The following is a 12,519-nucleotide window of genomic DNA, read 5'->3' as shown; positions in this document are numbered from 1 at the left end:
ATTTCCTCTTTACAAACAGGATATTCAAATTCACACAATCTTCCTCTTGATTGATTAATTATAAATACTCACAAAAAAATCTTTTGATAAATATGTACAAGTTTTTGATAAAAACTGGATAAACCACAAATTTATCGAAAAATAAAACATCTGCGAAAAAGATACAGATCAGATAGAAAGTGAAGATGAAACTCTCACCGGGAGGTGAGGCACAAGTACTACAAGATACATAATAAGGAAAACAAAAATCGAGAAGATAAAACAGCTATGAAGACGAAAGCCACCAACAAGGGGTACAGGTCAACAAAGTTGACAGTGGAGAACTCTACTCTAGATGGGTGGTAATATTCAATTTTTGAGTTAGAAAAAAAAATACTAATTCCCCTGCTACATGGGTGGTAATATTCACACTAGTTTAATAGTTCGGGTGGCCCGGCAATACAAACTCTTCATCTAGAATACAAGAGAATAACAACACTTTCTTGTCCAGGATTAAACTGTCATTACCGACCACGAGAAAGAAGAGAAAACATTGAAGATGGAAAAGAAACCAGGTAGTTATCAAAACCTTCATCTGCATGGGAATCCAAGATATCAGCACTCAATGAAAATGGTGAAAATTCAATAAAAGGAGAATCCCCATTGAGGTTCTGCATGGCTTGCCTCATGCTTGGCCGGGAAGTGGGCATAGGATGACAACAGAGCAATCCCAGCTTCAGCACCAGCTCCATCTCTTCCACCACATACTGCTTATCTAGACTGCCATCACTGGAAGCAAGAATGTCTCCCCTTCTCCAATTATCCAACACCCATTCAGCCAAAACAACATCCTCTCCATCTCCATCTACATTGGGTTCTATCGGCCTCCGGCCACATGCAACTTCAAGAAGGAACACTCCAAACGCAAACACATCACTGCTTGTTGTTGCTCTGCCTCTCCTTGTGAGCTCTGGAGCAATATACCCCATTGTCCCCATAACATGAGTTGTCTGAAAATCAGTTCCATGGTCATATAATCTAGCAAGGCCAAAGTCCCCAAGCCTGGCATTGAACTCACTGTCAAGCAACACATTGCTAGCCTTGATATCTCTGTGAATTACCACCTTCACCCACTCTTCATGCAAGTAAAGAAGGCCTGTAGCCACTCCTTTGATGATTCTGAATCTGTGATTCCAGTCCAGACATGGTGTTGTCTGGCTGAATAGATACTTGTCTAGACTGCCATTGGGCATGAATTCATAGACTAAGATTAGTTCTGTTTTGCGGCGGCAATAGCCTAAGAGATTTACCAAATTTCGGTGCCGGAGCTGGCCAAGGCTCACAACCTCTGCAACAAATTCCCTAATTCCTTGCCTTGATTCATGGGACACTTTCTTGACAGCAACTTCTGCTTTGGTGGTTGGTAACACTCCTTTGTAGACACTACCAAAGCCTCCAAACCCAAGAAAGTATTCCTCCTTGAAGCCGTCTGTTGCTTGGTAGAGTTCTTTATATGAGAAACGGTGAGGACCATATTCCTGTTCCCAGTCCTCTCGTACCTCTGCAAACTTGCTTCTCCTTGCCACCATATACCTGGTGATCAAAGCTGCTGTTAACAAGCCTAGAAATGCAGATACAGAAAGCCAGATTAACCAAGTCTTGGATTTCTCCTTCTTATTGGTGCTACGAATAGGGAGTGAAGGCAAGCTCTCAAGATCAAGAGCAGTTGCATTTCCATCCATATTGAAACTCCAACCAAGAATACTATGGGTGGTAACATCATCACCCTTGGATGCAGTGAAGCCTACATACATGTCCTGGGATATATGGCTGGAGAGATCAATATCCAATGACAGGAGAGAGCGTTTGGGCATTGGTAACTGAAATGGAGCTAAAGTCACATTGAGTTGAAGAGCTTTGCTATCGTACTCTATCCATACTTGCATCCTCTGCCCACTGCTAAGGCTCATGTTCTGAAACTCTGCATTAGTGTCACTTGTATGATAGCCTGCACTGTGAGAGCTATTGGAAATCTCACTGTGGATATCAATACCAACATGGTTGTCATCAATGTCGTGGAATTCTTGTGTTTGTATTGTATCAAACTCCACACCGATTATGTGATTTGAAGAAAGGCCATTGTTTGTGGAATTGAGAAGGCCCATGTAGTGGCCTGAGTCTCCATGAAGCGCCATGGTTGGAGAGATGCAGAAGGTGAAACCATAGCTGCTGAAGCCAGGGTACTCAGTGACAATGGCAAATACAAAAGTGGTGGAGAAGGAGAGAACAGAAGTGGATTTAGACATCTTGAAGCGGAGCGGTGAAGGGTAGAATGCCTGGCCCTTGGATTGTCGTGTTGCATTGGTGAGCTGCAAGAGCCCATTAGCAGCCAAGTTCGTGTCGCCATCAAGGCTGAGATTTGCATTGTTGAATCCATTGAAGGTGAACTCATGGTCTCCAGCAGAAGCCGTAATGTGCATGAGTAGATGGCAGAGTAATGCAACTCTCAGAAGCTGAGATATCATCTGAATCACTTGTTGCCGTGAAATGAAATAAATAAATCTTCCGAAGAAACAATGCAGATCTGTAGCTTTTCCAACTCAAGAAATTTCTTCTCTATGATGTGTGACCCACTGGTTCTCATTTGCAATCTAAAAGACAAAAGCACTGATTATTAATTACCAGAAGAATATTGTAAAAGAAAAAAAGGCCTCCAGAAAGAATTGGAATTTGAGGATGAACTTTATTGAGATTGTATGATGTTTTGACTGAATCCATGAGCAGCCTCCCTAACAATAGGCAGGTGTCTAACTTCCTATGTTACCGGGAACATCTCAAATTCTTTTTGTGCATTTTATATGGCAACAACTGCGAAACTCACCTGCATGATATGATAAAAATGAAGCATAATATATATATATATATATATTTTTTTTTGCATTACAAACAAACATATTTTCATATTTTCTTTACAAACAAAGAAAAATGCATATCGTAGAAAGCATTTGCTAGTTATCTGAGAGATGAAGCTGCATGCAGTAGATTTTCAGTAAGATTGAATGAATGAATCTAAAAACTAAACCGACTAATTATATATTTCTAAAGACAACATGGACTGACTACACAGATGCAAAAAACTGACAGATGCTTCAGGCTTCTTTCATGAGAATCTCAGATGTCAATTAGTTAAAAAAAAAGTGGAAGCAAGCCAACAACTTTGAAATATATGTATATATATATCAACAATGGACAAAAAGTGTCAGTTTCAGGCCATTGGTACTTGGAAGTAACTAAAATTTTCATATGAGAATGGTCACAGATGAGTTACAAATATATAGGAATAAACACAATAGTGCTAATTCACCCAAAAGTACTTGTAATAAAAGAGTTCAGTTCCACCACATAGCTATAAAACTATAAGCTTCAATTCATTCAGCTTGATTCATTTCTGAATTGAAAAATACCACCAGCATGACATTGATAGGGAAGCATCTCAGGGAGAGGCACATCTCCATTTAGGAACTGTGTAATTTGTCTCATGCTTGGCCTTGCTGAAGGCAAAGGATGTGAACAAAACAATCCAAGTTTCAAAACCAAATCTAACTCCTCCAACACATAATCTTTTCCCAATCTCGGGTCCTTTGTCTCATATAAGTTTCCCATTTTCCAATTTGCAAACACCCACTCCACCAAAACCTGTTCGGACTCTTGTTTGTTTGGTTCTAAGGCCCTCCTCCCACAAGCAACCTCAAGCAAGAAAGCCCCAAAGGCAAACACATCACTGCTGGTTGTAATTTTGCAAGTTCTAGCAAGCTCAGGTGCCAGAAAACCAAGAGTTCCTACCACATTGGTAGTATGAGGAGCAGCACCATGATCATACAACCTTGCAAGTCCAAAATCACCCAGCCTCCCATTCATATCACCATCCAGCAACACATTGCTGGCCTTAATGTCTCTATGAATCACAACTTGATCCCAACCATCATGCAAATACTGGAGACCAGATGCCACACCCTTGATTATCTTAAATCTCAAACTCCAATCAAGAGTTTGTTTGGTTTCACTGAATAGAAATTTATCAAGGCTCCCATTTGGCATGTACTCATACACTAAAAGAAGCTCTCCTTTGCTCCTGCAGTATCCCAAGAACTGGACCAAGTTTCGGTGCCGGAGCTTACCCAGGCTCACAATCTCTGCCACGAACTCCCTTACTCCTTCCTTGGACTCATGGGAGACTCTCTTAACTGCAACTTCCACTTTAGAAGCTGGTAGAACTCCTCTATACACCCTACCAAAACCTCCAATTCCAAGCAGATACTTCTCCTTGAAACCTCTAGTTGCCTTGTATAGTTGCTCATAAGGGAATCTGTTGGACTCAAATTCTAGCTCCCAGTCATCATGTAATTCTGAGAACTTTTTCCTCCTAACTACCGTAAGTGTGGCACCAGCAACGGTCAATAGAACAAGAAAAAGGGTCAAGGGAAGCCATAGCAATAAAGTCTTCCGCTTCTTCTCCAATGATGTCAAATTTTGAGGCAGAGGAGGGAGGCTTGATAGGTTAAGTTCAGGAGCTTGACCATCAATATTAAAGCTCCAGCCAAGAATATAATGGTATGAATAAAGAGCTCCTACTGAAGCAGAGAAACCCACATACATATGGTCCAAGACAATGCTAGATAGATTTATGGTAGGTGAGAGGAGAGCAACCTTGGCTTTAGGTTTCCACAGGGGAGCTAAAGTTACTTTGAACTGCATGCTTGTACCATTATATTCTATCCAGACTTGCATTGGCTCGCCACTCAAAAGGGTTAGGTTCTGAAATTTACCATCATCATCTGATGTAAAACCGGCAGGTGTTGAGTAATTAGATATAATATTATTGATGTCAATGCCTACATGGTTGTCGTTAATGTCTTCTGCTTGAGGGCTATCCCATGTGTCAAACTCAACAGCCAAGATATGATTGGATGCATTTCCATTGTTTGTAATGTTGATGATGCCAAGTAAATAATCTGTAGAAGCTTTTGTTAAGACTTTTGAAGGTGAGAGAACAAAAGTAAACCCAGCGCTACCAAGAGTTTGGTACTCAGGGATAATGGCAAAGACAAATGTAGTAGAGAAAGAGAGAACATTATCAGCCTGAGATTTTTTGAACCTCAGTGGAGACGGAAACATAGCATGGCCCATGGCATGTCTAGTAGCATTGGTCAGCTTCAGGAGACCATCCGATGTGATTCCTGCTAAACCATCCAGGCTGAGGTTCACATCCTTGAATCCATTGTACGTAAAATCATCACTTGCCGAAAGTCCAAGTCTCAAAATGAGTGCCCAGAAGAAAATTTTAACTAGCATCTTGCAAAAGTTTGTCTGACTCCTTGATGATGGTTCGATATCTTCTTCGTAGTTTATAGCTAACGGCTGAAATTTATCAGATGGATAGTGCAACATGAGAACCCGTACTCATCTTAATGGTAGGCACTAAAAAGATATAAACTAGAACTAATGCTACAGAGAGGATCAACTTCTAAAACTAGACTCTGAAAATTGTTTCAAGTTTACAACATCGCCAATTTTTTAGCATTTCAATTTTTTATCTGGTAAACTATTATTTTCCAACTTAGTAACCTGGTCTCTGAGCTCATTGATAAGAAGACTTAGGTTCACCCCCTTGAACACATTAAAATTTTTTGTCTTCAAAAGCAGCAAGCTTGAATAGACATAAATTTTAGAAGCACGATTTGACAACAATTTTGGTAAGGGATTCATAAAGTCTCTGGTTATGGTTCATAAGCTTCTTGAATATGACAATACTCAGATGAAGAGAGGGCAATTTTATTTGATAAATGAAGAGAGGATAATTATGACTCTGGTTTTATGTAGAAAAATCAGCGTGGTCACATGCAGAAATGATGAAGTCAACATCTTCAACATTAGTTCAAATATGAATTTAGCACATTAAGACAGGGAAGGCGTGCCTGGTATGCTTCAATCCCACAACAAATACTTGCAATTCAGCTTGAGAATTATGTTAATCTGAAAGTGATTTGATTAACCAAAAAAAAAACAAAAGAAAAGAAAAGAAAACAGTTTATGTAACACAACCAGATTAGTAGCCTATTTACCAGCTTCTGACTCATCCCAATGTTAACCCGATACAACTGTCTAGCTACCTCCATAGTAGCTGCAATAATTATGATTACTTTGTTTTTCTGAAAATCAGTGAACTTCCTCTTACTATTGACTTATATAAAGATGATAATACCCTAAGTGATGCTTCATGGTGCTCTTAATTTCTCCACCCATGGTTTCTTTTGCATAGTACTAGTAGTAAACTATATCTACCCTCAATAAGGAAAAAGAAAGATGAATTTGGGCAAGCCACTTTATTGTTATAATTACCATATATAATCTTCAATCAAAGTCAAACTCATATCTATCATTAACACAATAGAAAAAATGGAAAGAAGAGAATCAGAGACCAATAATTAGACAACAACCTAGCTATGGATGATAGCTTGGCAATTCCATCAAAATTACTTAAATCCCTCAAATGAATCACAAAAGGATAAACTTATAAAAACAAAGCATCATGCTTCATAGAACTCAACCAAGGCTAAGAAATCATAATAACCATACAGAATTCACCAACCGTCAATTTTATTCATGAGAAAAAATAAAATTAACTAACAAAGAAACACGTACCACGGATAGCAGAAAAGATCCACTGGCCAGCAATCAAAATCACAGCCAATGCAAAGACTTCCATTGATTCCCTCTCTCTGAGGCCTTTTATCGAACACATGATGTGCGGGGGGGGGCAGAGAGGTAGGTAGTCTTAGTGACGCAATGCTGTCCATTTCCCGCGGGAAAGGCTTGGGCGTTTGGTTGCAGTCACCATTCATCTGTGCTTATAATAATTGCAAAATGACGTAAAAGCCCTGGCAAGCTGACTGGTGTTGTTTTGCGGAGAAGTTTCAGATTAATGTGTGACAAATTATTGTGACTTTGAATAATGTGAAATGTGAACTTCATGATAATACTAAGAAAATACTAGGTCAAACCTATACCATTCTTTATCCATAGATAAATAAAATATTTAGAACCTTTGTCAAGATGCATATCTTCATATTACTTTAAAAAATGATTAGATTATTTATTTTTTTTTTGAAAAAGGTATAATACCTGAATTGGTCACTCTACTTCTCTCTCTTTCTCTTTTGATCCCTTTACACAGAAATGCTCCAAATTAGTTCCTCTACTTTTGAAAATGGGTCCACTTAGTTCCTCTACTCTTAGTCTTTTCCTAACTAGCCCCTCTACTCTTGAAAATACCAAGATTGTTAAACCTAGACCGGCCCGACCGATTCAACTGGAAAAACCGAGAATAGACCATGAGGCCGGTCCGGTCCGGTCATCCTCTTCAACCCAAACTTTTTAAGACCTGAATAAGAACTCAGAAACGGCCGGATCTATGGGTGATAGAGAGGTGAAACTGAACATAGTGAATCAACGGTCGCCCGTAGAGAAGTGAAACAACGGGTGAAAAGAGAGGGACTAGTTAGGACCCATTAACCTCGGTCGAACCCATTAACCCTTGACCCTTGCCCTTGTCCGGGTCAATGCCGGGGCCAAGTCTGACAACCTTGGAAAATAAAGGGACTAGTTGGACCATTTTCAAGTGTAGAGAGACTAAATGGGACATTTTCAAAAATAGAGGGACTAGTTAGGAGCATTTCTAAGTAGAGGAACCAAAATTAAAGAGAGAGAAAAGTAGAGGGACAAATTCGGATATTATACCTTTGAAAAAAGTGGATAAACTACAAATTTATTGAAAATGTATAATACCCTAATTGACCCCTCTACTTTTCTCTCTCTTCCCTTTTTGTCCCTTTACTCAGAAATGCTCCCCACTAGTCCCTCTACTTTTGAAAATGTGCCCACTTAGTTAGAAATGCTCCAAACTAGTCCCCCTACTTTTAAAAATGACCTAACTAGAGGGACTAAGTGGGTGCATTTTTAAAAGTAGAGGCACTAGTTGGGAGCATTTCTAACTCAGTGGGCACATTTTCAAAAGGAAAGGGACTAGTTGGGAGTATTTCTGAGTAAAGAGACCAAAAAGGAAGAGAGAGAAAAGTACATGGACTATTTTGGTGATTAAACAGACAAACACATAAACAAAGATAGGAAAGCCCAAGAAGAAACTACAAGTGGCTCTCACCATGGATGAAGCACACTTAAAAGAAAGGAGAAACAAGCAGAAATACAAAGTAAAGGAAAGAAAAACAGTGAAGGTTGGGGAAATCCACCGTCTGGTGTCTCAGGCCTGACCAAACTTTTTGAAGGAGTCAACTACTCCTTATTTGGCTCGTGAATCATATTGCGGGTATTGGGTGAAACTTTAGCGCTCATGAAATCCAGGGAGTGCTTAATCTTCTGAGAAACTTCGATTAACAAGTGTTGGTGTGGATTTATGGCTGATGAAAACCAAGGAAAGAGCATATTAGCAACTTTAAAAATAATTGAATTAAAAGGTAAAGTATTTAAATTAAAGGTTCAATTATTTCTTTCCAGCCAGATATTTTAGATGATGGCTCTAGAGATGAGATCCCAGAGTGGTCGATGTCTTGAATCTAAATACGGTAACCAGGAGGTCCAGATCTTATTATTAACACTTGGAGGTGGGGAGTGAAGATCTAGAAGCTGGAGAAAAAAACCTAGATCCTTTCTGAATAAGCACAATTAAGAAAGAGATGTTCTATCGTTTCAGAATCATTGTGATAGAGAACACATGTATCTGTTGCACATTGAAAGTTGCAACCTTTTTTTAAGAGGTTCGTGAGTATAAGAATTTTGTCATCCCACAATAACCAACAGAACAAGGAGATTTTACTTGGGCATTATTTTCCAAAAATATCGGTATAAAGCGCTACAAACCCCTCCATCTATAAGAAAATTGTAGAAGGACTTCACTATGAAGGTCCCATTTTTTCTGGTGTCCAGTTATAGATATCATCCTGATTATTGGAACAATCTGGTAGTTAAGCCAGAAGTGGCGAAATATCGGTTGAGGTAGCTGTATGAAAAAGCCTCACTAAAGAGGCGAAGTTATGGGAGAATTTTCTGATTGTTATACAGGGATAGATGCTGTCATTGTATAGATCAGGCCATATGTCTTTGGGGGCGCTCTCATTCTTCCACTTGTCAAACCAAAAAGAAGTGGAATTGCCATTTCTAATAGTCTTAGAAATACAAGAGCAAAATGAAGGCAGTAAAGTATTAACTCCTGGCCAGATTATTGTTTTTTAACTTAGACAATTCATATCTCATGGTACTCACATTTAAAAAAAGCATCTACTTTCTAAAAAAAATTTTAATTTTCCTATGAAATAAATAAAAAAACTCATACAAATTTAAATATAAAAATATTTACAGTGCGTGAAGGACGATCAATTCTCAGTGATATGTAAACCCCAACATGATGATTAATTTTTAGTGGTGCATAGACCCTAACACATAGTTTGTACACTTTGTCAAAAAAAAAAAAAATTTATATATATATAATATAATTTTTTTTGCTTAGTTATATGTTACATGATTTGTTATTTACAAGCCTATTCATCTTTCTAATCTAGTTTCTCCCCTTCCGATCTTTTTTGTCTTTTTTTTAATACAAAATCATTTTTCTTTGTTTAACGTTCTCTTCTTTTGTATTTTGTATGTCATAGCTGTTATTTTTCTTTTTTTTTTCAGCTTCTTTTTTTGTACTAGTGCATATTGTCCTTTTTTAAATATATTTTGAGTTGTTTATCCATAATTTCATAAAAACATAATTTGTTATTTTTTAATTTTATAAAATGAATACATGCAACTAATTTAATAGAATATATATATATATATATATATTAAAGTGGATAAATTGTAGATTTATTATATATATATATAGAGTGAGAGGGCTAGTATTATAAGGATATCTGTAGATAAGTTATCTAGAAATGTCTCTTTCTCAACAGTTGAATTTGAATCTTACGGTTGACATCATTCATTTAATACACAATATTTTTAAATAACACTGTGAACAGTGTTAGGTGGGGATCAACAATGCTTTCATAAATAGTTGTAGTATTTTTATCGCAACCATCCGATCTTTATCGTAACAGTAATAAAATAAATCCCACTCATCCACCTTTATTCACACCCACCCCTCCTCTATTCAAATGTTTCATTTGTGGACACTATACGTGCTTCTGCAAATGACAAATAACCATGTATATATATATATATATTTCTATTCCTTGCCATATGCCTTTCTTATTATATATAGGCTTTTTCTTATTTTTTTTAAAAGAATCATAGTATCATTGATTTTAATTTTAATTTTTTTTTTATTTTTTTATTTTTTTATTTTTTTACAAAGACAACAAGTGCAGCACTATTAAGGGGTTATCAACAGATAGGCGTGTACGATAGTGCATTAGTTATAATGGCTTATCGACCAAATATAATTCATCAACCCGACTAGGTACCACATAGGTTGATGAAAGTTCTGTCACGTGTACATCCAAAAGATTTTTAAGGACCAAACCAAATTAATATATCCCATTGGAAAGAAGGAATACAACACTTCTTAGAGGGGACCCACCAAGTCTATTTGAAATAAAACCCTAAACAATTCCTAGACACAAATTCAATTTTTATTTAATATATAAGAATAATAACCTTATTGCATAATATGACAAGCCAAGATACAATAAAACAACAATTAAGTAGATCTAACCGCATCAAACACATCAATTTTGCAACTTTTCGTAAATAGTAAGAAGTATTTTTTTTTTGACAAAAATGGCAAGCGCCACCATACAAAGAGTTTGTCAAAGGGATAAGAAAGTATGGTGATGCATTAGTTATGGCAGCTTAATGATCCCCCTAGAGATTTATTATGTGGGGTGGGCTAACACACGGGGCAATGATAACCTGTCATGTGCGCCCACGATAATATATTAGGGATACAACCCGACAATGACAAATCCCTCTTTATCGTGTAACCTTGGAGAGGTGGAGAATACAGCTCCTCCACAGGGGATCTAGTAAACAATGGATGAACAATACTGCTACAATATTTGCACAGTACTATAGTACGGCGGAATTTGACTCTACACCACTGACGCACTATTTGAATGACTTATCACTAGACCATCCAATGGTTATCTATAATATTTTTTTATGTGATGAGTTTTAACTTAGTCTCTATTTCCTTTTTTTTGTATCGATGTAATTGTTTTATCTTAATATATATCGAATAAATATATATTGATAAAGTGGATAAATCATACTTAATTAAAACTCAAGTAATAGATACCCAAAACAAGAAAGGTTATCTAATATTCTAATATCTTAAAATTATATATATATATATATATATATGTATGATTTATTCATTTTATCAATAATAATAATAAGCTTTAAGTCACAGATATCTTAAAGTGCCTTCTCATTGTTCATTTATATATGAATATATATATATATATATATATATTGACAAAGTGGATAAACCACAATTTTATTAAAAACCCGAGCAAAAGCAACAGAGAAGTCAAATAAAGAAGAATACAAAATAGGAGCTCCTAGATGTTGGGCAATATTAAACTCTCATGCACAACGAAAGAGAGAACACAACATAGAGAGGTGATCTCTAAGTGAGTTAAGGGGTATAAAACAAAAACAGACTAGTCGAAGCTAAACTCGTACATCAGGGATTACTCAGCTTACACAATGGGATCCACGAACGTCAAGCTTTTCTTTACGGTGTTAACAAGCTTCTCCAGCTTCTATAACTTTAGGTCTAAGGCTGTAGACACGAAATAAGAAAACAAATTAGTCACTTTATTAATCACAGAAAGAGAGGAACAAAAAATGCATCAAAGATACATTTATTGTTTTCTAGCCAAACATTCAATAGAATCATTTTGGGCAAGGTATCCAAGTATCTTTTTGTTTTCCTCTAAAGCGTGTCAACTCAAATAATCTGGACAACTAAGCAAACCATTGCTAAAAAAAATGCTCTTAGATTTGCACCATAAAAAAGGCAATAGAGAAACAAATGATTTGTAGTTTTTATTGGAACGTGACACAACATAAGGTGGTTGTAAGAAGTTTGTTGCCTTTTATTTTAGCCAGATTCTCTAATGTGAAGATTTTGTCATCCAAAGCTAACCAAGTGAAAGCCTTCACCTTCCTTGGACAAAAACATTTCCAAATGACCTTGCTAGGGTTGCAGCAAATGCCTCCATAAATTAGGAAGATGTAGAAGGATTTAATAGTGAAGCTTCCACTGGAGAAGAGGCTAGCTCCAGCGTTTTCAGTCCTTGGAATTACTACCTAGCCTTATTAAGCAGTCATCAAAGAAGGGGTCAGATACTCTTAGGATGTGAAGGAAATCTATACCAAAAAGGTGAGAAGAAGTAGTAAAAGTATCAAACCACAGATAACTAGGAGCTCACCCATCCACCCAACAATCTAACAAAAAAAGTGTGGATGATCTAT

The 12,519-nt window shown here is 37.0% G+C and overlaps 2 protein-coding genes across 3 annotated transcripts; both read right to left on the bottom strand.

Annotated features, from left to right (window-relative positions):
* Positions 1-216: 216 nt before the first annotated feature.
* LOC120274590 (L-type lectin-domain containing receptor kinase SIT2-like) lies at positions 217-6,911 on the bottom strand. 2 transcript variants are annotated; one of them, XM_039281132.1, is made up of 3 exons: positions 6,682-6,911; positions 2,722-2,860; positions 217-2,630 (listed from the first exon to the last, which is right to left on the bottom strand). In XM_039281132.1, exon 3 carries the CDS (start codon positions 2,502-2,504, stop codon positions 504-506), a length of 2,001 nt encoding a protein of 666 aa, XP_039137066.1. In that variant the 5' UTR covers positions 2,505-2,630; positions 2,722-2,860; positions 6,682-6,911; the 3' UTR covers positions 217-503. The 2 variants fall into 2 exon arrangements, with proteins under 2 accessions (XP_039137066.1, XP_039137067.1); XM_039281133.1 differs by lacking the exon at positions 2,722-2,860.
* Positions 3,186-5,343, bottom strand: LOC120274591 (L-type lectin-domain containing receptor kinase SIT2-like). The gene has a single exon (XM_039281134.1). It carries the CDS (start codon positions 5,329-5,331, stop codon positions 3,412-3,414), a length of 1,920 nt encoding a protein of 639 aa, XP_039137068.1. The 5' UTR covers positions 5,332-5,343; the 3' UTR covers positions 3,186-3,411.
* Positions 6,912-12,519: the final 5,608 nt, after the last annotated feature.

This window comes from Dioscorea cayenensis, chromosome 13 (genome assembly GCF_009730915.1).
Source record: "Dioscorea cayenensis subsp. rotundata cultivar TDr96_F1 chromosome 13, TDr96_F1_v2_PseudoChromosome.rev07_lg8_w22 25.fasta, whole genome shotgun sequence".
Classification (NCBI taxonomy): Eukaryota; Viridiplantae; Streptophyta; class Magnoliopsida; order Dioscoreales; family Dioscoreaceae; genus Dioscorea; species Dioscorea cayenensis.
Note: the sequence above shows the minus strand (reverse complement) of the source record. Positions and strands in the feature narration are given on the sequence as shown.

What these genes read in the sequence shown, in the direction of transcription:
- LOC120274591 (XM_039281134.1), bottom strand. Translation starts at nt 5,331, where the DNA reads ATGCTAGTTAAAATTTTCTTCTGGGCACTCATTTTGAGACTTGGACTT.
- LOC120274590 (XM_039281132.1), bottom strand. Translation starts at nt 2,504, where the DNA reads ATGATATCTCAGCTTCTGAGAGTTGCATTACTCTGCCATCTACTCATG.